At 42.0% G+C, this 23,272-nt stretch overlaps 1 protein-coding gene across 3 annotated transcripts in view; it reads right to left on the bottom strand.

The window, feature by feature from the left end:
- The window catches only part of phactr3b (phosphatase and actin regulator 3b), a 60,243-nt gene that overhangs the window by 6,230 nt on the left and 30,741 nt on the right, over positions 1-23,272 (bottom strand). For all 3 annotated transcript variants that reach the window (XM_086291297.1, XM_086291298.1, XM_086291299.1), the window contains exons 7-8: positions 20,760-20,950; positions 18,944-19,097 (exon numbers count right to left, since the gene is read on the bottom strand). In XM_086291297.1, the coding sequence (XP_086147423.1) occupies positions 18,944-19,097; positions 20,760-20,950 (345 nt within the window). The remainder of the gene's footprint in view (positions 1-18,943; positions 19,098-20,759; positions 20,951-23,272) is intronic.

Here is a 23,272-nt window from a genome sequence, read left to right on the forward strand (position 1 = left end):
AGTTCCTTGTTTGTTGAAGAACTCACAAGCATGTCAAAGCGATGAGCCGCCTGTAAGAGCAGGGGCTGATGGGAATGTCAGCCCATAAAAAGTGGAGGAGAATGGGATGAGTCAGGCGCCACGGGCCAGGCGGCGGCCTGCTACTGCCCACTGAGGTGTGTCCTAATCCCTCGCTCCTTCCCCTCAGTGAGAGAGCCCGAGGACAGCGGTGCCACGCTCGGATGTGGAGTCTGAGTGAGCCCAGGATGGCCCTGGGGACCGAGGAGGTGGGGGCTTGTTGCTAAAGGAACCTTCTTTGTACCAGAAGCTCAATATTTATGTAACGTGGTTGTGGAGGACTCTGTTGTGTTTAAATGTTGACCTGGATAACTCTCTCTCTGTTGCTAGGTCCATCAAATATGAACGACTTTGAGGTCGGTCCTAGTTTGGTCAACAGTATATTCCATTACTGAGATCACTTCAAACTGAAACTCTATAACCTCTTAATTCACGTTAGAGCAAAGCTCCAGTAAATAATTCAAACATCCACCAACTAGCTTGTAAAGTTATTTTTCTCCTCAAAGCCTTGCTGTGCTATTGATGATATATGAATGGGAGGCATTCAAACACTCCAAGACCAAGAATCAATTCTTTATCTAGACAGTTGTTGATCTCCAAGGCTTTGCCCTTTTCTTCAGGTCCACAGATCAAGTGAAGGATGATTTCTCGCTTTTGAACAACCTGCTGGGAGCACAGTGTGCAAGAAACCATTTTATAATAGCTCAGTCTCTCTACAGGTTACTGTACATTGGCTATACACTTTTCACAATGAAGGCAGAACAGCATGAAATCAACCAAACCCTTCCAAACTAAATTCATTCTCAATCATTTCACTATCCCAGATCAGGTCCCGGGTGTGTAAACATGAAAACAAAGAGCCTTGTGATTCACACGGGACAAACTGATCCTTGTAGCAAAGCTTCCGTGTTGATACCAAAACTGATGGTGACAGGTACGCAACAACTTCTGTAGGTGTTCTTGATGATATTTTAGAGCTTGTCATTTCCTGTAAAATGACTAATCATCCTGCAGGATGTGTTCCATCCTGATTTGACACGAAACACATATGAACATGTGTCAGCAGATAGCCTTTACTTGTTTAAATTGTTGTACTCTGTTTGCAATAAACAACTCGTGGTAAATGCAGGAAGCTGCCATGACAATAGAAACATGAGCTTTTTTTGGTGGCATTCTGTGACCTGGTGTTGGCACAACAGATAAACTGACCATATATAGTAAAGTGTAATGTAGATGTTATGTAAAAGGGCAAAGAAATTAGGGTTAAACTAAGTGACTGAAGTGATTATCAGTTGAAGGAAAGAATACACTAGCTGACATGACCTTCTTAAGCCTGGAAAGTCCACATGTGATCAAAGGTTAATGCAGTTAATGTCGGCAAGTGAACATGCTCACAAAGCATGTTTAATGTTTACTTTGGTTTAAGACCAGATATCTGCAAAATCACATTCAAATCTGTGTTTTTCACTAATTAGCAAAGTTTAGCATGCTAAAATTGACAAAGTCCAGCCAATCAAAGACAAAGGTAAATATTGACATGAATGTGGTGCTAGATGAAAAGTTAAATAAGGCAAACACATTTAACCAACTTAAAAAGAAACATTTAAACATCACAGTTTAGACAATATAAATGTCTTTGCCAAGTTTTCACTGTCCATGAGACAAAATAATACTGACACAGCCATAGCAAGCCATGAAATAAGTGTAAAGGAACATCGAGACGAGTGGTGATAGAAAAACTAGCGCACCGACATCTTAACTACAAGCATGGTTAAAATTCTTTATCTGGTTTTCTTTAGCAAGGGATATCCATTAGTCAACATAGCAGATGTAAAAATCTATTTCTGATTCTGTTTGCATATTGACCAGTCTAACGGTCAACTTGAGGACCACAATCAGTCCTAGATACTGCATGTACAAAGGCCAGACTGTAACAAAACAACTACACTCTATTCTCTATGGCTGCAGTTGTAGCAGTGGGTGACAGGCAAATAAAAATAGCTGTATGTTACATCTTTGATCGTCAGCAATCTAACTCTAATTTGGCGTGAGGCTGAAAAGAAAATCAACCAGTGATCAGAGTGGGTGCAAAGGCTTTCAGACTTTTGGCATTTCAATGAGAGGGTTCTCACAGCTAGAACTCTAGAGGGGGGAAAAGCCATTGTATAACGTTAATTACTGCTTGTGGGACAGGGACGGTCTACAGTGGTGACAACATGTAATTTGAGGATTTCGCTTTATGCCATATATGTGCAGGCTGTGTCATCCGGTGCTTACGTCTACCCAACTGTTTTACAGTATCTGCCAACTCCAGCCCTGTAACTGGAGTGATGCCCGGCTGTGATGCTGCTCACTATAAAGACACAAATAGAAACCGGAGGGGCACATTCTGAGAAAAGAGTCCCTCGTGTGAAACCACAAAAACGAGAACTACACACTGGCTTCATTTTTTAACACCTCAGCTGACTACAAAACTAAAGCGATGGCTCGAGGAGGGTGGGTCAGCTGGCTTTTTACTCTGTAAAGTTGACCAGGGTTCTTTATTTTCAAACCATACACTGTGGTGTAATGTGGTAATGGGGTCTGATTTCTGGAGTTTGAGGAGAGGTCAAGTAGTCTGATTATGGGAGCGATGGTAGGAAGTGTTAATTATCACTGGCCAATTCACTAATCAACCTCCTCCAAATTTTTCATATTTTCCACAGCACTGATAAAAGTTGACGAGAGGGTTCCCGATGCTATAAACGGACCAAACTTCAGTCAGGAGAACAACTGAGATAATCCATCCACAATAAGAGGTTAGTCACTAATTTACTGCTGACAGACTGACAGTGATCACTGCCTTTAAATAAAACAAAACAAAAAAAAATGTAATTAATTAATTTTTTTAGGGGGCTTGTTCAGATGAAATAGCATTAAAACATGTTAAAAAGACAACAACCTTAATAAACGCAGAGTAGTTTGGACCCAGAAGCAGAGTTCATACATCATCACTTAAACACCGGGTTGGCATCTCTGTCGCTGCTCTCAAACGGTTTTTACTCTACTGACATTCAGAAGCCATATTAATAAATATGTCGTCTTCTGCTCCTCTTGTATATGGGGTCCCTCATGTGTCGTTCTTTGGACCACTGCTTTTTTCATTTTATGTATTACTGCTGTCTTGTGTATTTATTCATATTATTTGTATAACTGGAGGGCCCTTACAATATAAAGCGCCTTGAGGCAACCACTGTTGTGATTTGGCGCTATATAAATAAAATTGAATTGAACTAAGAGCTTCGAAAGCATCTCCCACCATTGCTATGCTGAGGATACACAGCTCTATTTGTCTGTTAGGCCTAACAACACTTAGCAGCCTCTCCTACCTTAGAGAATGCTTTATTGCTATTACTAAATGAATGCCGTAAAATGGCCTCATTCTCAATCCTGTCAAAAATGAAGATCTTGTGTTTACTCCTGCTGTCGCGTCTACAGAGGTCAGTTATTACATCAAACTCCTTGCAATCAAGATAAATTCATCTGCTGTGAACCCAGGCTGCTGCTGAGATCTTATTCTACACCTTATTCATCTCCAGCCATCAGATCTGAGTCTGTGGATTGTTCTACGCCGTGAGGCTGTTGCATCTATATTTTAGAACAGCCTTCCTCAGTGCTTTCTTTAAACAGGTTCATGTTTCCTTCACGTTTCCCACATTATTTGCTGGCTAGAGTTCACATCTAATGTATGTATGGAAGTATGCACGTAGAAACAAATGTAAGGTACACTCCATGTATGTTTTCATCTAAACTGTGAAGCACTTGATAACTGTGTGCTTTAAAAACTGCTACACAAATAAAGTTATTATTATTGTCATCAGGAAACCCTGAGTTTCTGTGTGCTTCACCACGCAGGCCAACCTCTGGTAGATCACACGGGTTCTTGTTTAGTTTGTCATTTCTCCGTGCAGTGTAGAAATACGGCTGTTTGTCGTCTAAATTCCTTGAGCACTCTGTGCTGACTGGACGCATGGGCACCATAACACCTGCTACAATATTCTCTGCACGCACAACTGATGAAACAGGCAGGGTTATTCCTGCATAGAGGAATTTCTGGAACTCCACCATAACAGGTTGTAGCCAATATCCAAAAGTTACAGACTTCGGCCAAACAAAGAGACGTAGAGTCATTGAATCAATCGAGTGACTCAAGAATGCAACGTCCATTTTGGCCCAACGTCCACATGTTGCTGCAGAGTCTGAATTCTATGCAAATTCACTTTTTTAAGAAGCTGTTTTGTAAATTGAAAGTTTTTGGTATAACATTTGCACTCCCTTCATTTTGCTTCTACACCTTTATCTGCTTTACTATTATAACGATAACATGTGGCTAGCTAATGTTAGACACAGCTCTTTGGTGCCCTCCTGTATTTAGGCTTCGACTGAATCCTTACTTCTACTATCATACATGCAGTCCTGTGTTATGATAATATTAACAAGAAATTCATGTCATGACATAAAAACAGCTTGCTGTTTAAATATGAAACAGCTTGTTACAAAAACAACTATAGCATCATGTGATTTCTATACACCAACAAGGACAGGTCTAGAGGACAAAGGACACTTGATGACATTGTCTGCACAGTTCAGCAGAAAATTTGCTCCAGTGAATAAAACATCTTATCTTTTGCAGGTCAAACAGTCCCAAACGAGATAAGAGCAGATAAAAGAAGAGTGACTGGTCACACTTATTAGCAGTTATTACGTTGATTAGATACTCGTGTTATTTTTCTTTCCTGAGGTTTGGACATTTGGAACTGCTGGAAATGGTTTTTTTGCATCACGTACACTGCACAACAAAGCAGCAGGCCTTGCTTTTGTCGACTGCACTCTCCGCTGCTGTGAAAGTCCTCAAGACTCACACACTTCTGCTTCTGGGAAAGTAATCTTTTTACCAAGCAAACTTTTTTTTTTCTTGCCTGCAGGACAGAAAAAAAAAAGAATAGGAGTGAGGGGGGAAACCCAAGGAAAGCAATCATTAATATTTCATGTCGGCTGAAACAGATTATAAAACTGAAAGTTTTCTCAGCTGCAAGGAAGAGCAGCCTGCTGCCATCTGACAGCCTCGGTTGCCTGGAAACTGCTATTGTGTCAAATGCAGCACATGGTGATATCATTTGAAAGGAAATCCTTTTATGTCAGTGGAATGATTAAATTAAGCCCAGCTTTCTCAGCTCTGGCACTCGAACGCTTGTCTTTCTTTACTTTGTGGACTCTAGCTCTGTCCGAGTGTAATGATTGCCCACTAAAGTGATCACAGATAGATAATAAATACACTGTGGAAATGAGGTGTACTTGAAACTCCCAGCACTGGGATTCCTGAATGATAACACTGTTGTCTTGCAGTCAGCTGCTGTGTGGCCAGTAGAGCTATTTATAGCAGTTCTGCACAGCAGCTGTGCTTAGTTACTCCATCCTACTTCACACAGTGAGATGTGGTGTCAGCAGAAATTGGTCTCTGTGCCACAAATATCCAATTATTGGTTTCTCTGTGGCTCTGCAGAAGGAGGCAGATACTGAGTGGGCTCCTGTCATCATCATCACCATTACTGCTACTGCTGTGTCTTCCTTCCTTCTGCCTTCCTCTTCCTTTAGCATAACTCTTAATTTGAAATACCCCAAAGAGAGCAGGCGTGCTGAGTGGAGTTTTATCTCCACAGACATTTTCACTGAGGATGACCCCACAGCAGAAATAATCCTGTTAGCTGAGCTAACGAGCATGGCTGAGGAGGTTAATACTGCTGTGCTAAATTATTTCAGCACAAATTTGAATTGCAAAGACAAGAAGTGTTTTTATAAGAAGCAGTCACGTTCATTGATATAATCTTGTTATGTCAGCTCATCTTGATAGTTTAACTAGTTGTACGCGTGTACACTGAACCCTGGAAGTCAGGAAGGCGAGAGCATCCAACAGTGATGGGGTCAGTCTGTTGTTTCAGATAGTGGTTTGTCTTCTTTGACCTTTGGATCTCGACACAGTAAATGACGTGTTCGAACTCACTGCAGCAGAAAGGCATTTTCTTATTGATTCCAGCTGGAGACACAAATCCCCTCTGAAGTTGCATCCGGTGTAAAACTGTGACAAATCAAACATGCCGCTGTGGCAACCCACCAACCTTCTGATTAATAGACCTGCGATCCCACACAGAGGGTAAAAGAACTTCCAGCCTTTTACGTTTAGAGTGATACAGAGTGCTAAATACATGTTTTTGCTAATAGTAAATCATCCTTATTCATAATCAAACAATATAATCAAAGTGCAAGTCTAATCGATATATTGAATGAATAAGAAAAATGGTTCTAATATCTGGATTGTATTGGAGGTGCCGGGTCAAAGCTCCGCAGAGTAAATAAAGCAGAGTATGGTTTGAAGGTAGGAGCCTGTGATGGGTAAGTTACTACCATATCTGTGCATCTGTGCAGTGGTTCTTAGTGAGATCCACCCCTCTCTTTTCACATCTGGATTAGGCAGATGAACGCAGTCCATCTGTTTATCCCCCATGAACATTATTGTGCACATATACATTACTGCCTTTTCCTGCATGGTCAGCTCCAGGGCCAGTCACATCACAGGTGCACACAAACAAACAATGGATGTAAAAACTCGCCCTCCTAAAAGCAGCAAAACACTCCCGCAGGGAATTCAGGTCACTGACGCTTCAGGCACTTTTTACTAAGTCATCAGATGCATGATCACTACCCTCTCATGACCTTACACGGTCTGCAGAAGGGCTGCAGCACAATCTCAGCAGTATGATAAAAGAAGTGTTTACAGAGTCACATTTATGTAAGCAATGATGTCCTCAGCTGAGGGCACAGGCTGAGGGTGCCTGCATAAAAGCCTGCACAGGACACAGGACAGAGGTGCAGGTCATGCAGTAAACTGTGGTCTGCTCTCCAAAAATAGAACAACACAGAGGGCAATGGTGTCAGTTTGATCAGAGAGAAATGACCAGCAGAGAAAGCACAATCTATTTATCTGCGGGGCCCGGGTTAAAGGAAAGCGAAGCTGGGCTCTGACGTAGACAGGCCATTGATTATGGGTGCCGCTGCAGCATTTCGCCACTGAGAGCTAAATTTAGAAAGAGGGTTCCCTTCTGCTATCCTGGGCCAGCCTGCTGCTCTGCATTCTGCTGCAGAGCGCCGTGCTTAAGTAATGCAAATCAATGCAACATGGTCTGTGCGCTTCGGTGAATATCAGTGCATGTGTTGCATCACAGCACACATGAAAATACAACAATGCTCTCACACATTCTGTGCTGACTGTCTTTAAAGACAACAATCCTGATTCAGGGTTGTCAGTCTGACACTGTTTCGTGACTTAATGAGCCTCCTACGATGCTTAACAGCAATGCAGAGTTTCTTAACTGGATTGAAACCGCCATAATGTAGTTAATGCATTCCTCCAAAAAGCATATGTGTAAAGGAACAGAGCTGTGAAGTGGGAGGAACTATTTCGGGAATCCCCGGGTCTATCCGTTTTCTCCCACAGATAGGTGACTCAAAGTTGCACCACTTCTACTGCTTGGATCTGCTTTACACTCTGCCTGTTTACAAAGCTGGTATGAAAACAATATATCAGTAATGACTTGCATGTTGGTAGGAAACATTCAAACACCAAGCTAGATTACTGACATAAGTTCTGCAGCCTGCTATTTGTTTAATCTTACAACATTTGCCAATGTATATATTTACAAAGCAGCTATAAAATTTTTAGTTATAAAAACAAAAACATTTTGAGGTGGTTTAATGTGACTCCAGTTAGATTAAACTGCATTTCAGCCCTGATGCTCGTGCTACTCAAATCAGATTTGTGCATCTTTTGCATCGGTTGCCAAGAAAAATTCAGCAATGGCGTCACAATCAGAGCAGGAGAATCCAAAGTGCTGCAAGTAAAACCTAAGGAGGGCGACACAGAGAAGAGCAGTGTGTGGACAAATGCTAAAAGTATGAAAAGTATATTGTTAACACAGCAATGGCTACAGATAGGTTTCTGATATCTAGACACATTAATCCAACCTGAATATTTCCCAATAACAGTGTGAACAGTGTTTCCTAAAGAATCTGGCATGAGGAATTAGTCTGGTTTTGCCAAAGTGCTCTGAATTTCTTCACTAGGGTGGAAATCTTTAAGTGATAAACAAAGTGTCATGATATGAATGCTATAGCTACATCATGCATTTACATTTCCTAGCACACACAACAACAACAACACAAACCCAAACAAGTCTTAGAGCAGTGTGTCTGCCTCCAATGGCAATTTATGGTTCTATCACACCAGAGTAAAAATAGAACAGCTATGAAAAAAGAAAGCAAAAAACCTCAATGGTTGCCTGGTGATTGCATTTAATAACTGACAGCAAGTAGCTGCCTTCAACTCCAACTTCTGGGTGACCACTTTTGATCACAAACAGATTGCACAGTTCATGTGGCGAGAAGGAACCCGTCTCCAAACAATTACAATCTGAAGGCAGTCACTGTCAGACAGAGTGGCGAAGGTTTGCAAATACTTGCAGTTTCATTTGTAAACACAGCCTGCCAACAAATCGCAGTCAATCTGAGTCTGTCTGCGCCAATAAGTGCAACTGGTCTGCAACTGTTTGCAGCTGGGGTCTCAACTCAGCTGGTTGCTAACTGACTGCATTCTGGATATATTCCTATATTAAAGCAAAGCTGGCGAGTGCCTAAGTCATTTTGCAGTTAAACTCCGTCACTATTTGAGGAGGAATTTCTGAATTTACGAGGTTTAAATTGAAGATGTTTTGTCTGGACTCTGAATCTGATCTGAATCTACTGATCAACATCTCTGAAGCAACCGAGGGAACATGACTGCAAGTTAACTGCACACTGTTGCAAAACTTCACAGTCTTCAATCGCTGTTGTCCCTCATGTGACTGAAGCATTAGGATCTAAAAAGGGAAAAACTTCAACAGTGTGAAGGTGGTTTAAGTACAAGAGGTCAGGCCTCAAAGAGCAAACTGTTGAGAACAACCAGGCTGTGAAGGAATAAGGAGGTACTGATTTGTGATCCAAATGTAATCAAATTACTCAACAGAACCTCGCTGGAGCACTCGCCATTTTCACGTCATATATCAGGACATATAGTGTGTGGCCTATACGTAACCGCAGAAAAGCAGGGCTGCAATCGACTGGTTAGAAAGTTCGATCCAAGACTCAACGTTCCAGGTAAAAAGAATTTCATGGTTACTTTACTGTGGTTACAATAAAACTATTTCCAGGGAAAACACTAACTAGGCTACTTTTTTTACTAATGTCCTACCTTTGCAGTGTCACTGGATACAATGCTGTGTCCCTGCTATTACACTACAACGATGCTGCTGGAACCTTGTTTCTAAAGAGTCACGTTCATCAGGTAGTCTGTCACATGCAGCTGACTGAAAAGTTGAATCAAAAGATCTTTTATGTTGTTTCATTTTTCACTGTTAGCACTATTAAATGCTGCTGCTTGCACACTGCAGTCATGATAAAATGTTCCAGATTTATTTTTAATATCGTGTGAAATACTGTTATCACAAGTTTCCATGAAATATCGTGACGTAGTTTTAAGGCTATATTGCCGTCCTGGCTGAGCCTCTAGTATATAGACCACAAACATGCCAAAACTGCAGGATTGCAGATAATTCAAACTTCTGTCTCTGTTGTAAATACTGATGAAACCATTAAATTCTCTCTGCAAACAGCTTAGCACATTGCTATCACCTCGGCTTCATCTATGCATTGCTGAATAATGTTTGCTTCTCAAACCTGTCAAAATGTGTAGTGCAGTTCTGCAGCACCTCCTTACTCCTTACATCCGTACTGTATTGCATTTCTGAAAATGCAGTGTTGACTTCTAGGATACGTCCCTTTTTACACAAGCAAAACCTACTTTATAAAAACAATTTGAAAAAAATATCTAAAAATCACATTTAAATTCGGGACAAAGCCACTTTAAAATGTTGACTGGATCAGCTCAGGGCAACGTGCAGCTGTCTGTCATGTGTGCTGCTGCTCTGCAGATGACTCAAGGTGAGAACAACTGATTGTTCTCTGTCCCTAACGAAGGCTGTTCTGTTCCTGATGTTGCACAAACAGCTGTGCCTCCCAAGGCCCTTCACAGCTTTAACCAGGACACGCAGTGCTCAGCCACCTCCACAAACACAGCTCTGTTTGATTCAGCACGACTCACTCAATGCGACACATTAAGTGTGATTCACTCATCGCGGACAAAATCACCGGTGCAGGATGGGTGTTTCAAGAGCAGGCACGGGAGAGGCCGAATCAGCGTTTGTTTACCGCTGTTGGGAGGGAGAGACTCATCACGTCCTGTGCCAGAAGCCCGTGGTCAGCGGGACGGAGACGCTCGCAGACAAACATACGGTTCTGTTAATCTAAACAATGGCACGCCTCAGCTGTCCGCAGCCCTGACTCAGTTCATGTAGATGAGTCTTGTTGACCAGCCAGTCTGGGTCAGAGCTGAGCGAGGCAGCACCTGTGAGAAAGCCTGCAAACACAGCAAAACTGCAGGCACTTAATGGCTTGGATGGGACACTTGTTACAGTCCATCTGGAATTGAAGATTACCTCAATCAATACATAAAGGGACATTTCAGCCAGGGTGCAGACAGTGCTTCCACTGTTTTTAACACCCAAGTCTCACTTTAGCTAGTTGAATGTTATAACTTCGCTCTCCTGTGAGGCTGGATGACAGAACAACAGCACAACTGAGCGTGGCCCACAGACTGGCTGGAACACTTTCTACACTGCCTCCATCGGCCAACAGAGCTCTCTGCAGGCAGACGGGCAAGCAGAGCGCACTCGACCATGAGTATGACACTGCTTAAGCAAGCAGTATCACCTTTGGGGAAAGTGCTTCTCTTTTTACCATAAAGCAGCTGCCTTTATTGGCTGTTTGTTACTGCAGTTGTGTAAGACCTTCCAGGTTTGTCACTGATAAAAGCTGAGGTTGCATTGGTATGTGTTAAATCACTGTCTGTCTGTCTGTAAATCAGAGGTCAGCCACTGAGATCAGAGAAATCCTCAGTACATAAGCAGACACAACACATGAGTACGTCTCTGAATGCTGCCGTTAGGCTCAGCTAGTCCCAAAAGCAGCAAAATAACATGTAAATTTTATGGAGTCTGGATGGCGGCACCCACATAAAGCTTTCCTCTAATATTCGGCAAATTCCACTTTGTGAGTTGGACTCTCTCTGCTCGACCTCGAGCTGTACATCTTTTGATATTTTCTGAAATTTTGCTGCTTAAGTCTTCTAAAACCTGTGAACTGTGACACATACCATAACAGCTCTACAGACTGGCAGCGAAGTCGCCGTTTTGGTGTCCGTCTTCACAGCTCAAAGGATTTTTCTGTCATCGTCTTGTGCTCTATTTATTTTTCAAGTACACCAGTGGCTTCCCCTTTCTTCTCGATGCGTGCACTTCCTGCGCTTTGACTCTTTTTTTCATGGATGATCTGTTTTGAGGTCACAGCCAGCTCTCTGATCTTCATGTCAGTATAATTCAACTGCAGATTTTTACCCGCAGATAACTTTTGCACATCTGAAAAAGAAGGCTTTACACCCAGCTGGCTCTTTGTTTAAAATGACACGATGTACTTTACTATGCCTGCTTTTGGCTCAATGTCTCATTTGAATCATAAACTGTATATAAAAGATTGATGTAGCCAATTGTGACGTCACCCACTGGTTTTTGCACATTGCAAATTAAAGGTGCAATTTTATTTTCATGGTCATCAACTTGTTAGTTTTGCTCAGCCAGAACTAGCTGAGCTAGATGAGGGTTTCAGCTATCTTGGGTATGCTTCTATTAAGGCCTGACTTGGACTTCTGCAGGGAAGCTTTGTAGATCCTGCTGATGTAACCTACACAAGTGCCAGGTCTCTCTTGGAAATGAGATTTTTAATCTCAATGAGATTTTTTACCTGGATAAATAAAGGATTAATAAAAAAGTGGCTGATGTCATTTAAGGCACTGCCGGTTAATTATGTGTTAATTAGTATGTGGCCGCTCTGAGTGTTTATAGCTATGCCAGCCATGACAGAAATTAATAAAATGCTGGGAGGTTTTTCCCCGGTCTTTCGTACATTCCCTCACATCTATTCCGACTGTTACATTTGTGATTCCTTTCAATTCAATTCAACTTTATTTACATCACAAATCACAACAACAGTTGCCTCAAGGTGCTCATATTGACATTTTATCGATTATTATTCCTTATGCTGAGAGGATGATTGTTATACTGATAAATTTAAAAAAGGTGGTGAAAAAGTATCGAGGGCGCTGAACAGGCGAATCACAGCAGACGCGTGCGGCGTCGACTGAGGTGTAGTTACACTTCGAGGGTTCAGATGTGGGTCACAGTTTGGGGTTTCAGACACCACTCCGGCATAAATTTCCCCACTCCACAGTCGTGTGTAACTTAAGTCCTAATACAAGTACAACAGGTTAGTTACAATAAAATGTAAAAGGAGAAATTATTCCTACGATAAAGAGAAGCATTTTAACAGGACAGTCTATGGAACCGACTCACTTTTGGATGAACTGAACTTGGCCACAGGTTGCTGCTTGTTTCAGAAACATAATTAGTACCTTTGGTGTATGTGGAGGCTTATATACTGTATAGAGCTGCAGTCACAAAACTAATCGCTGCAGTAATGTAGCACACAGTGAACTGGGTTTTATCAGCAGGAACCTTGGCTCACAACAGAGCAGCTGACCTCTGTCCTTACCTAACACAGTGCACACACTGTTCATACCCAGAGCCCCACTGTTACACTGTGCACTTATGACACACAATTGATCGCTTTCTGTTTTCATTATGCAAGAGTGATCAGGAGTTGACTTTATACAAGTGTTGCTTGGGGTCAAGCTGGGTCTCACTGCACTGCCCCCTGCAGAATAAAGATAAGTAAGTTTAGGGAAAAAACCCACGAAGCCTTTTTTTTTCTTCTATTTTGCAGTTACTTGCTGAAATGTGTCTGTGCACATGGAAGGAGGCGTGCTTGGAACTAGTTTGGATTTGTGATAATTTCGCGTATACTGCATGCAGGCATAGGAACGGTGCCTATCCAGACTAGCACGCAGCTGTGAAATGCCTCTGGTGAAAGCGCAGGAAAAAGGCACATTAAAAAGCATGATGCCTGGTTCAAAGGAGCTCATGAGAAGCATTATGTAGCCTGTCTGAATGTCTCCCTGCTTTACTCATCTCTCACAGTTACAAAGTTACAAAGCGGGGAACAAAAGGCTTAGCTGTAAATTAATTAGGCTTCATCAAACACTCAGCGCCTTGTTTCCCGTCTCAGTGTGGGGAGACGGGAATGGAAAGCACCTCTCTCTCAGCTCAGACTCTTCATCTCTCTCATTAACTGCTCTGACCTGTGATGTGTTTGGATACGGAAGGAAATTACATCCAGGACATCAAGGGAGTTCACTGACTCCATGTGATGTTTCAGTTGCCAAAGCCTCTTGACTGTTAGTCTAATGACCATTTCTAGAGAAACATTCAGACGGCAGGGTCAGAACTTGGCACAAACAACATGGCAGGATGGATCCAACCTTTCCTGTATCAATGGTTCATGGTTGGTGATGGCGTAATGGCGTAGAGGAAATCTTCTCCACATTACGCTCACACAGTATTGTTGCCATCCATCCCTTTAGCACCACAGTGCAGCCATCTCCTGACACGACAGCGAGTTCTCTGTACTCAAATACCCTCCACAGTCACCAGACGTCAATCCAACAGACCACCTTTAAGCCCCTAAACACATATTATTATACAATAGGATATAATGCAACACATCCAGATCATACTTTACACCCGTGTTTCCCAACCTTTTAGAGCCACTGCACATATTTCACATTAGAAAAGTCACACGGCATGTTCCCGCACACCAGGCTCGTTTGTCCCCAGTTATACCTCTTTTGCTTTCTTCTGACCACTACTCATGCTAGGGCCTTCATCTGGGTCCGAATTTTCTCCAGGACTTCTGTTAAACTGGCAGTTTGCAACCCAATCAATTAGAGCAGGTATGTAATTGTTCTGCGCGTTACTCAAGCCGATCGCTCGAGTACTAATCAGGTGGAACCAGATAACTGATCATTTCTCACGGCACACCTGTGGGCCGCGGCACACCAGTTGGGAAACACTGGTTTAAAGTATGAAGTATTCATATTTAGAAAGCATCTTTATTGTATAAGACTTGAAATGCCCCTCATGTATGACAAACAACATTTTATTGCTTATTCAACATTTTAATCAATGGTGATCTTATCTAACCTAAGATTAAAAAAAAACGTCTGTGTGAACATGAAAGACCCAATGACAGAAACCACCTGACTCTGGTAAAAAATAGTTCCAACAACACTTTAGACACACTAGAGTCTAAAGTGTATCCGCCGCTTAACTTCCCATTTATTGTCTGTGGTTTGGTTCACGGGCAGACTCCACAGTGAGAATCACCACAGTGTCTCTCATATCCTCCACAGATGAACCTCCAGTGATTTAGTCTTAGTCTTTCTCATAGAAAGCCAAGAATGTGGCATGGGAACTGAGCAGCCCTTATAGTCAGTCTATAACAGCACAGTGTTACATTCAGTAAAGTAAACAAGTGCTTTTAAGAGAAATTTGTTGGATTGTAGCATTACAAATCAAGCGAAACTGCAACCACAAAGATTCCCGATCATCTCATAGAGGAACATACAACAACTTCGTTATGAAACACAGCAAACACAGAACAGCAGAGGCATTTATCTGAAGTACAATTAAAGCCTCCTTTCAGCAGTTTCTTTGTTCTGCTGAGAAATATGAATAAAATCAAAACAAAAAGCTCAAAGAAGCTAAAACTCTCCATAGAGCTGAGAGGACCTGTAAAGCGGCAGGATCCTCTGCATCATCATCTTCATCATCATCATCATCACAATGCATATTGCACATCACACGCAGTGGTCCGACCCACGGTTACTACAAACTGACTGATTACAGCAGTAGACTGCTCTTAAAGGAGCCTGTTCAACAAAAGCAAACAGCATTACAGTATAACGCAGGTGCTTTATTAACTATTGCATTATTTAGAGGCTTTCATATGCACATATAATAAGCTATCACTGAAGAAAATGTCACAGCATTCTGCACTGCAACATGATTTGAAGCTGTTCAGCTGAGAAAACACGTTTACTGTAATTCAGTCTTCAGAGCTGAGAGCCGTAGCGATGCATTTGGAGAAGCTAATTAGAAACTTGCACTTGTTTGTCACTCTCTGAGAACAATAGCTTCTATTTCAGCTCGCTGAAAGCGGGTCAACGTCGAATTACAGCACTTAGCAGCCTCGGAAGCACAAGTGAGGTGTGAACACTTTGCTAACAGGCTATTATCACAGCTGCCCGTATCAACAAAGGTATGAAAAACAACTCAATGTGTTAATAGTCCTCTGAGAGAAAAGTGCAAACAGCTCTAAAATCAGCATCGACTCTGTGTGAGTCCTCAAAGTCGGAGTCGCTCACTGTGGAGAGAGCCTGTGTTACTGTCCAACGCCCACACTTGATCTCACCGTGGTATGAAAGTGTTCCAAAGAACTCATTTATTTTGGGGACTCGGAGAAATATGAACTTTCCTTCTCAATTCTGACGCTGCAGAAGCATACCAGAACACCCTGTCGCTGTGTTATTCACACACACAAAAGAAAATCTAATTTTATAGTCACTATAATCCTATTAAAGTCACCGTAGTAACAGCCTATTGCCTTTTACATAAGATGACAAATACTATTATGATCTGCGTGGCCTTTCTGCTCTGCCTTTCAGAAAATCCTGTTCCACATTCCAGAAAAGCACATCCAAGCAAAGGTGAGCAACAACAATCGCTATGTTTACAATCTACACACAGCTGATGTGGAAAACAGCTGGGGTGGCTCTGGGTCAGGAGGAAGTCCTATCAAGGAGAAGGTTGGTCGATCGATTTCTACTGAACCCCGATGCATCCACCAGTTAGTGTTTGCTTAGGTATAGGAAAAAACTGCTTGTATGAATGCGGGTCTATAACTGGGTGAATGAGGCTTGTAGCAAAAATCACTTGGTGCTCAATACTCATTAGAAAAGCGCTATAAGAACCAAAACCCACGTTAGCACAGACACTCTCAAATAACCTAGCATTCATTCTGCCTGCTCACATATACACTCATTGAAAGGTGTCTTCTTCTTTTTTCAAACCTGCATAATACATAATACATTTCCACTGCGTAAAATTCACACAGGTGTGCATTACAACAAAAATGAATGAGCTTTATAAAGGTAGGACTCGACTGCACTATTTACATGGAACTACACGCAACAGAGCAACTTAGGCTACGTTCACACTGCAGGCGAAAGCGCATCAAATCCAACTTTTTTGACTCTATGCGACCCATATCTGATCATGGTTTGACAGTGTGAACAGCACAAATCCCATATTTTCAAATCCGATCTGGGTCACTTTCGTATGTGGTACTGAATCCGATACATATCTGATGTTTTAGAAAGCGACTGCTGTCTCCGTCTTTTACGTCACTGACACAAGACAGACACCAATTATCAGCGCCGGAGAAGACATCGTGAACACTTGTTGGCCATCCAGTGAAACTGTTGGGAAGACAACGTTGGAGGAATGTGAACATTTTATTTGTACTGTATAATCTGCAGATTCTGACAGAAATCTGCAACTATCCTTTGAAGCACCGCTCCTCTAAAACAGCAATAAGGATCATTATTAGGCCATATGTAAATAACAAATTAACTTTATAACTTAAAGCAAAATTGGGAAACGTAAAGTCCGAAACAAGTCTTTATATTAAGGCCCATCAGTCAAACAATACTGTTTGCTCTGAGTCTAAACAGAGCGCGTTGTGTGTGACGTCTTCTTTTGCGCATGCTGGCCGCTTTGAGGGTTCACACTAGAGCGCGTTTGCTGTCACATTTTATTTGTAGAGTGAACGAGCAGACAAAAAAAAAAATCGTATTTGATCAAAAAAAAAAATCGGGATTGAGCATTAAGACCTGCAGTGTGAACGTAGCTGTTGTGAGCATGGTTATGGAGGCATTACACCATTTCTTTAGGCGACTGTATCTGTATGATGTGGATGGCTGGTACACTTGACGTGATCTATGTCAAAGTGATCCAAGATCATCACAGATGTATAAAATGAGGAGAAGGCACATGTAGGGAGGTGCAGGAATTTTGGGAAAGGACTCATAAAATTCTAGATCCCACTGCCATTTAGCTCAGATTCATTGTTTTAGGAGACAAGTGGCAACAAACACATTCGACGTCATGTTCAATCAAGTATCATGGCCTATTTTTAATTTTTAGGTTTATTAAGAGTGATGGCGCTTGTATGACGATGATGGCTTCTTAGGGGTGTTTAAAGGGGAGAGATGTTTTATATTTTGCATAATAAAAAAAAATATTCAAGAAAACTGGTAATCACTAAAACATGACGTGAAAGTTTAGTACTAGATTAGATTAGACCCCTGCTGTAGACACCTGAAAATAAAAGCGTTAGGTTGACTTGTAGTGTGTTCGGTCACTGCCTGGTTCCAGCAGCAAATACTGGGGTTGAAAAATGCTAATCAAGCTGATAACTCAGCACTCCAACCTCTTGCACAAATACGGTTATTTCTGGGCCAGAAAAAAACAACATGGCAGCAGCCAAAGGGCTACATTTGAATGAAATTTGAATGAATGAATAAATAAATATATAAAGGGTGACATCACAGTGGCTAAATCCATCTTTTAAACACAATCTAGGCTCACTGTCACCAACTGTTCTCACCGGCAGCAGCGAATCTCAGTGAACGTTTCACTGACATGCTCTGATAAACACACATGGGATGATTTTCATAATAAAAGTCTCCTTCTGGATTATATGTCCTGCTTTTAAAATTCTCTGGCTGTGATGGGAAAACGTGTAAAGGACAGAGTGAAGCTACGTCAGAGATACCCGGTGTATTTCAGAAATAAGAGGGAAAACGACCTTTCCTGGAAAGTTTCACAAGGAGCTGAACTGTAACCCACAAAATTAACATTCCTGGGATGTCTGGAACTTTTCATTAAGCTCCATATAGAAAAGGCTCAGTTTTGACACAGGTAGTTACAGTATTTGTGAGCAGAGAACTTCTAGCAGGATCTGCCTGACAACAGCCACCTCAGCCTGATGCTTCTTTTATACACGTTTCTGTTTCAAACAATCGAGCATATATTAGCAGGATTCTAGTAATTATGTGATAACAGCAATGTAACATTAATGTTGTTTACTTCAACTCTGATAAATGGAAATATTGCATTCAATGAAATATTTGCAAAAACCAAGTTGATGTTTGCTTTTTGTTTTGGAGCAGGTATAAATAAATATTTTAGCTCCATTCCCTCCTTTCATTGACGGCCATCTGCCCTCTTGGTGAACTTTCTGTGCACAGTCATAGGAAGTGCATCTGCTTGTCTGTAAATGGTTTCTGTCTCATTTACCGCATCGGATGTGATTAAAGTGTTGTGTGTAAAAACAATGTTCTGCTGTACTTGTTACCGGTTTACACTGTGCAGAGATTTACACATCTCAGTTTGAGGGCACAAACTGAATGTGCATTAAAAGCCTCTGTGTTGCATTCAAGGACATCTATCATTCATATTATTATAATCATTATAATTATTATTTACATATGGGAAATAGACAAGCAGGCAAAGTGCAGTCAACAGCGATGATGAGAGATGAAACGGACATACATGAGACAGAGCACGATGAGGGGGTGGGGGTCAGACAGGGGTGGGATGCTGGTCTGGCTCCACACACAGCGACTCACTTGGCCAGCTTCATCTCTATCTGTTGGCGGATTTCTTGCCGCTCCTGATCGCTGCGGACGGGGAAGATGTTGCGGTCCTCCAGCTCCTGCTTGCTGGGCCTGTTCCGAAGCTTCACAGCCAGCAGCTCCTTCTTCATTCTGCGTGGGAGGGTCCCTGTCGTCGTCGAACACAAGTTAACGTCAGTGGCTGTACAGTGGCTGTACAGTGGCTTTCTAGCTGCTGCACATAGTTTTCCAGCTTAACCTGCTAAACTGATTCTAATCATCTAAGAATTAGCCTGTGAACTTTCACACATTCCTCGTAACAGCTACACATTTGATTAGAGCCCGAGTCTGAGTGGACAGGTCTGAACCCTCGTTCTCTTACATAAAACACCTTCCACAAACTCAGGATTAAGTTCGGGTCTGCTCCGGGGTATTAACGGGTTTTTTTAAGCCAGTGTGAAGCTTTGATTTCATGTTTGCTGAGTTGGCTTGATTAAAAAAATACAGAAAATCTTCACCCAGGCTTGCACGTCTCTTGCAGACTGAAGCATGTTGAAGTATTTCCATAAAATTCCCTCCCTTCACAGATGCCCAGTGCTGTAGTTGTTTCCTGGGAAATTAGCTGGTATTTTTGTCTTTACCAGGAAAACTGATCGGACTGAGCAGATCAGATGTCACACCTTGACTGAGTGCTCGTCTCCATCAAACCTTTCATGTTTTAAATATTTTGAGTTTATGTTCAATTTAAAAGAACACAGACTGCATATAAAAGATGAAAGTATCAACTGTGACATGCCTGCTGTGCACAAACACGGATACCTGCCAATTACTTAGACTAATGTTAGAACTTGGCTGAGGTCACCACAGCAGATGGATCCACATGTTTGATTTGGCACAGATTTTGTGGTGGATGCCCTTCCTGACACAAACATTCATGAGGCAGAGTTTGTGTCTGGAATCATTGGTAAAAGCAAATCCCCATCCCAGCATCCGCATATTTTCTGCCATTCCAGGTCGCAAGGGCAGCGGACCTCCCCTCTCCCCTGACCACCTCCTCCAACACTTCTGACGGGACACCAAGATGTTCCCAAGCCAGCCAAGATGCCCAGAAGGCATCCTGGGCCTCAACTGGCTCCTTTTGATGCGGAGGAGTGTCAACTAAACCCAACTTTAGGCATCAAAAATATTCAAATTATTACCGAGCCTCGCTCGTCCACTGAAAGAACTGCCGTTTTTGGGCTCTAAGTTTTAACACCACATGTTTCTGCTTGACAAAAGAGGCCATTAAAGGCATTCATAGTATCCAAAAATATCTGATTTGTGCAAAGATGCACTGCTACCATTCTTAAATCTGAGCTGTGACTCCCTTTGATTCATTGTTTTTTTTCCTGCTTTCATCCTGTTAGCATCTCCTTCACCACACATTAGCATCACGATCTCTGCGACTAACCCTTTCTGGGTAAGAGTAAACCTTTGTGGCAGTGCTATTTAAGTCTCCAGTGAGCTCCACAGTTCACCCTTTTAACATTTTTTCCCCCAGAGTCGCAGACATGCTAACGGCAGGAGTCCGAGCACCACTGACCCAAATGAACAGCTAAGAATTAGGCCACCAGAGCAGATGTTGACAGGCTCTGAAACTTAACACCAGCAAGTATGCCATTCATCATCCATGTAAATCTCCCCGTCAGGCTGCGAGTATAAACAAACATCACCACAGATTATGCAGCTTCATTATCCACTGACAGGGTGCCCAGATTTGGGCTCTGTACAGAACGTGGGCGATAACAGTAAAGCAAACATCATACCACAAGTCGGCTGTCGGCACACATACCGGAGATCACAGACTCGTTCCAGCTGTCCTGGTCGCTCAAGTATTCATCCAGACGCCAGTTCTCCTTGTTCTCGTCAGACTCCTTCTTGCTCTCGGACTCTCCGGCCGGGTCCTTCTCTGTGCTGGACGTGCGAGACAGGCGGCCCTCCGGACGGCGTTTCGGAGACGAGCGCGCCTCCTTCATCTGAAAACTGAGGTCACATGTCACGAAATGTCTGTCAGTTACAGCTGTGGTGGATTGTTGTGTTTGAGCGACTGAGATGCTGCACGGCTCATCTTTCAGAGAGCAGCTGAAATGTTAGTTTACCACCGAACGTGGTCGAGCAGCAGTCACTGAAGTGATTAAAGAGTTCAGGTTGTGTCTGCAGCCCAGGCAGAAATCGCACAACTAAAGCATCACAATGTAACAATCCTGTGACCAAGACACTGGAACAACAGACTGATTTATCTTCATGAGCTGACTGTAAACTATAAAACAGAGCACTAAACAGTCGTTAAACTGCATAAAGCTTCAGTTTGGGTTCCAAAGGCAAAATAAGAGATGAAAAGCTTTGAATACACCGGGAATCCCTCTCTGTTGTTTTCTGCTTCACTAACAGGTTTACAGATCTAAAAAAAAAAAACAACAACAACACTCAAAATACCAATAATACTATAGGTCTGTGAAGCATTTACTTGCACGTCCTTGTTCAAGCTCCAACATCAAAGCAAATCTAGAGAAAACTAAACACAATCAATCAATCGTCCATTCTAGAGATGGACCGATCCGATATTACGTATCGGTATCGGTCCGATACTGACCTAAATTACTGGATCGGATATCGGAGAAAAATAAAAAATGTAATCCGATCCATTAAATATCACGAAAGCACCTCACAAAACTTGCAACACGCCGTAACTCACCTCAGAACGTTAGCACGTCGGAGCAGTATGCATCACGTGATAGAGCGGCTGTGGCATACGGGACCTGTCGGTGGTCTGGATAGCATGTGGAGCTTCGCTAGCAACCCGGCATTTCATGTCTGACAAAGTTATCCCGAGAGAAGTAAAGCAAGTGTGTAAGTCCATCTCTGAATGTTTGTAAAGCATTCCTGCGTTAAGCTTAACAAACGACTGCCTCTCCTGCTGCTACTTCGATCATGAAACTGCTTAACGATCAGCTGATCGGCTTTTCTGTCGCGAGTCCGTGTCTCTAGTTTGCTTTTGGCCCACTTTGCACCAGAAAGAGGAAACCAGCGGCTGAACAACAGCAGCACGTTTAAGCTTGATCAGCTGTTGTTAGAATGTATTTAATATTACTTTCTACACCAGGATCTTTTTCTACGTAGCTGACGGCTGGTAACTGTGCAGGGGCGGATCTAGCAAAGTTTAGCCAGGGGGGCCGATAGGGCATTAACAGGGAAAAGGGGGCACAAAGACATACTTTTCTTTCTTATTCTCATTTAAAATGTCTAGCTTTTAATAAATAATTATCTGACACCCAAAGTTTTAATTTGATGTAAAATGAATAGAAGTCAATTACTGTATATAGTGACTATTAAGTCTAATATATACCCTAGTAAGCTATAGTACTTTTTCCTTTGGGAAGGTACCATCTGTGCAGTCTGCAATTTTGTTGAAGAAAGATGTTGAATCTATTTAATATTTCTTGAAAAATAATTGATTTCTGTGCATTTTTTTTCACACTGCATCAAATTAAGGTTGATTACGTCGATTAAGCATCATGAGGTGGAGCGTGAGGGGTGGTTCCCTATTTTTTATTTATTTATTTTTGTTGTTGCTGGGAGTTGGAACCCTGTTATTTAGGTTGCTTAATATTTACGCTAAGCACTCTTTAAAATACCAGAATAGGGAGGATGGTGTAGGTTTAAGTTTATTAGATTGATCAGTGTTGCTGAACTATGAAATATTTTTTTTTGCATACAGGTATAACAGAATAGCTTTAGTGTAGTTGTTGTTTTAAACTTGAGTATGAACTTATACAAAATGCAGCAAGATATTTAAAAAACAGTTTTGTTGATTAAAAAAAACACTATATCGGATTCATATCGGTATCGGCAGATATCCAAATTTATGATATCGGTATCGGACATAAAAAAGTGGTATCGTGCCATCTCTAGTCCATTCATTCATTTTTTTTTAAACACTTGTTCACATTTTGTTGGTTTCTGCACTAGAATACAAAAAAAGTTCATATTTTATCCTCATTTCATTCATTTTTAGCACTTGAAGATTAGCATCTTTGTCCACGTGCACACACTGTCTGGGTCAGCATTAACGGGAGGCAAACTCAAACAGAAGGCTGCTTCTTTAAATCTAATCAACAGCCTGCTGGCCTGCAGCTCCAGTCTGTGAGTAACGCTCACATATGACTCCAACCCTTCCACTATGTCCTGAAGGACGAGCGTGAAGCATATCCTCACACAGCACAGCTGCCCCTGAAGGTCAGAGGGGGTCAGACGTGGCTGCTCCTTGTTAAAAAGAAACTGTCCCAATATGTTGCTGGTGAGATT

The sequence above is a fragment of the Aulonocara sp. 'chitande type north' Nkhata Bay genome, linkage group LG5, assembly GCF_057382095.1.
Source record: "Aulonocara sp. 'chitande type north' Nkhata Bay isolate Kocher_YH1m ecotype deep benthic linkage group LG5, A_spYH_male_GT1.1, whole genome shotgun sequence".
Lineage (NCBI taxonomy): Eukaryota > Metazoa > Chordata > Actinopteri > Cichliformes > Cichlidae > Aulonocara > Aulonocara sp. 'chitande type north' Nkhata Bay.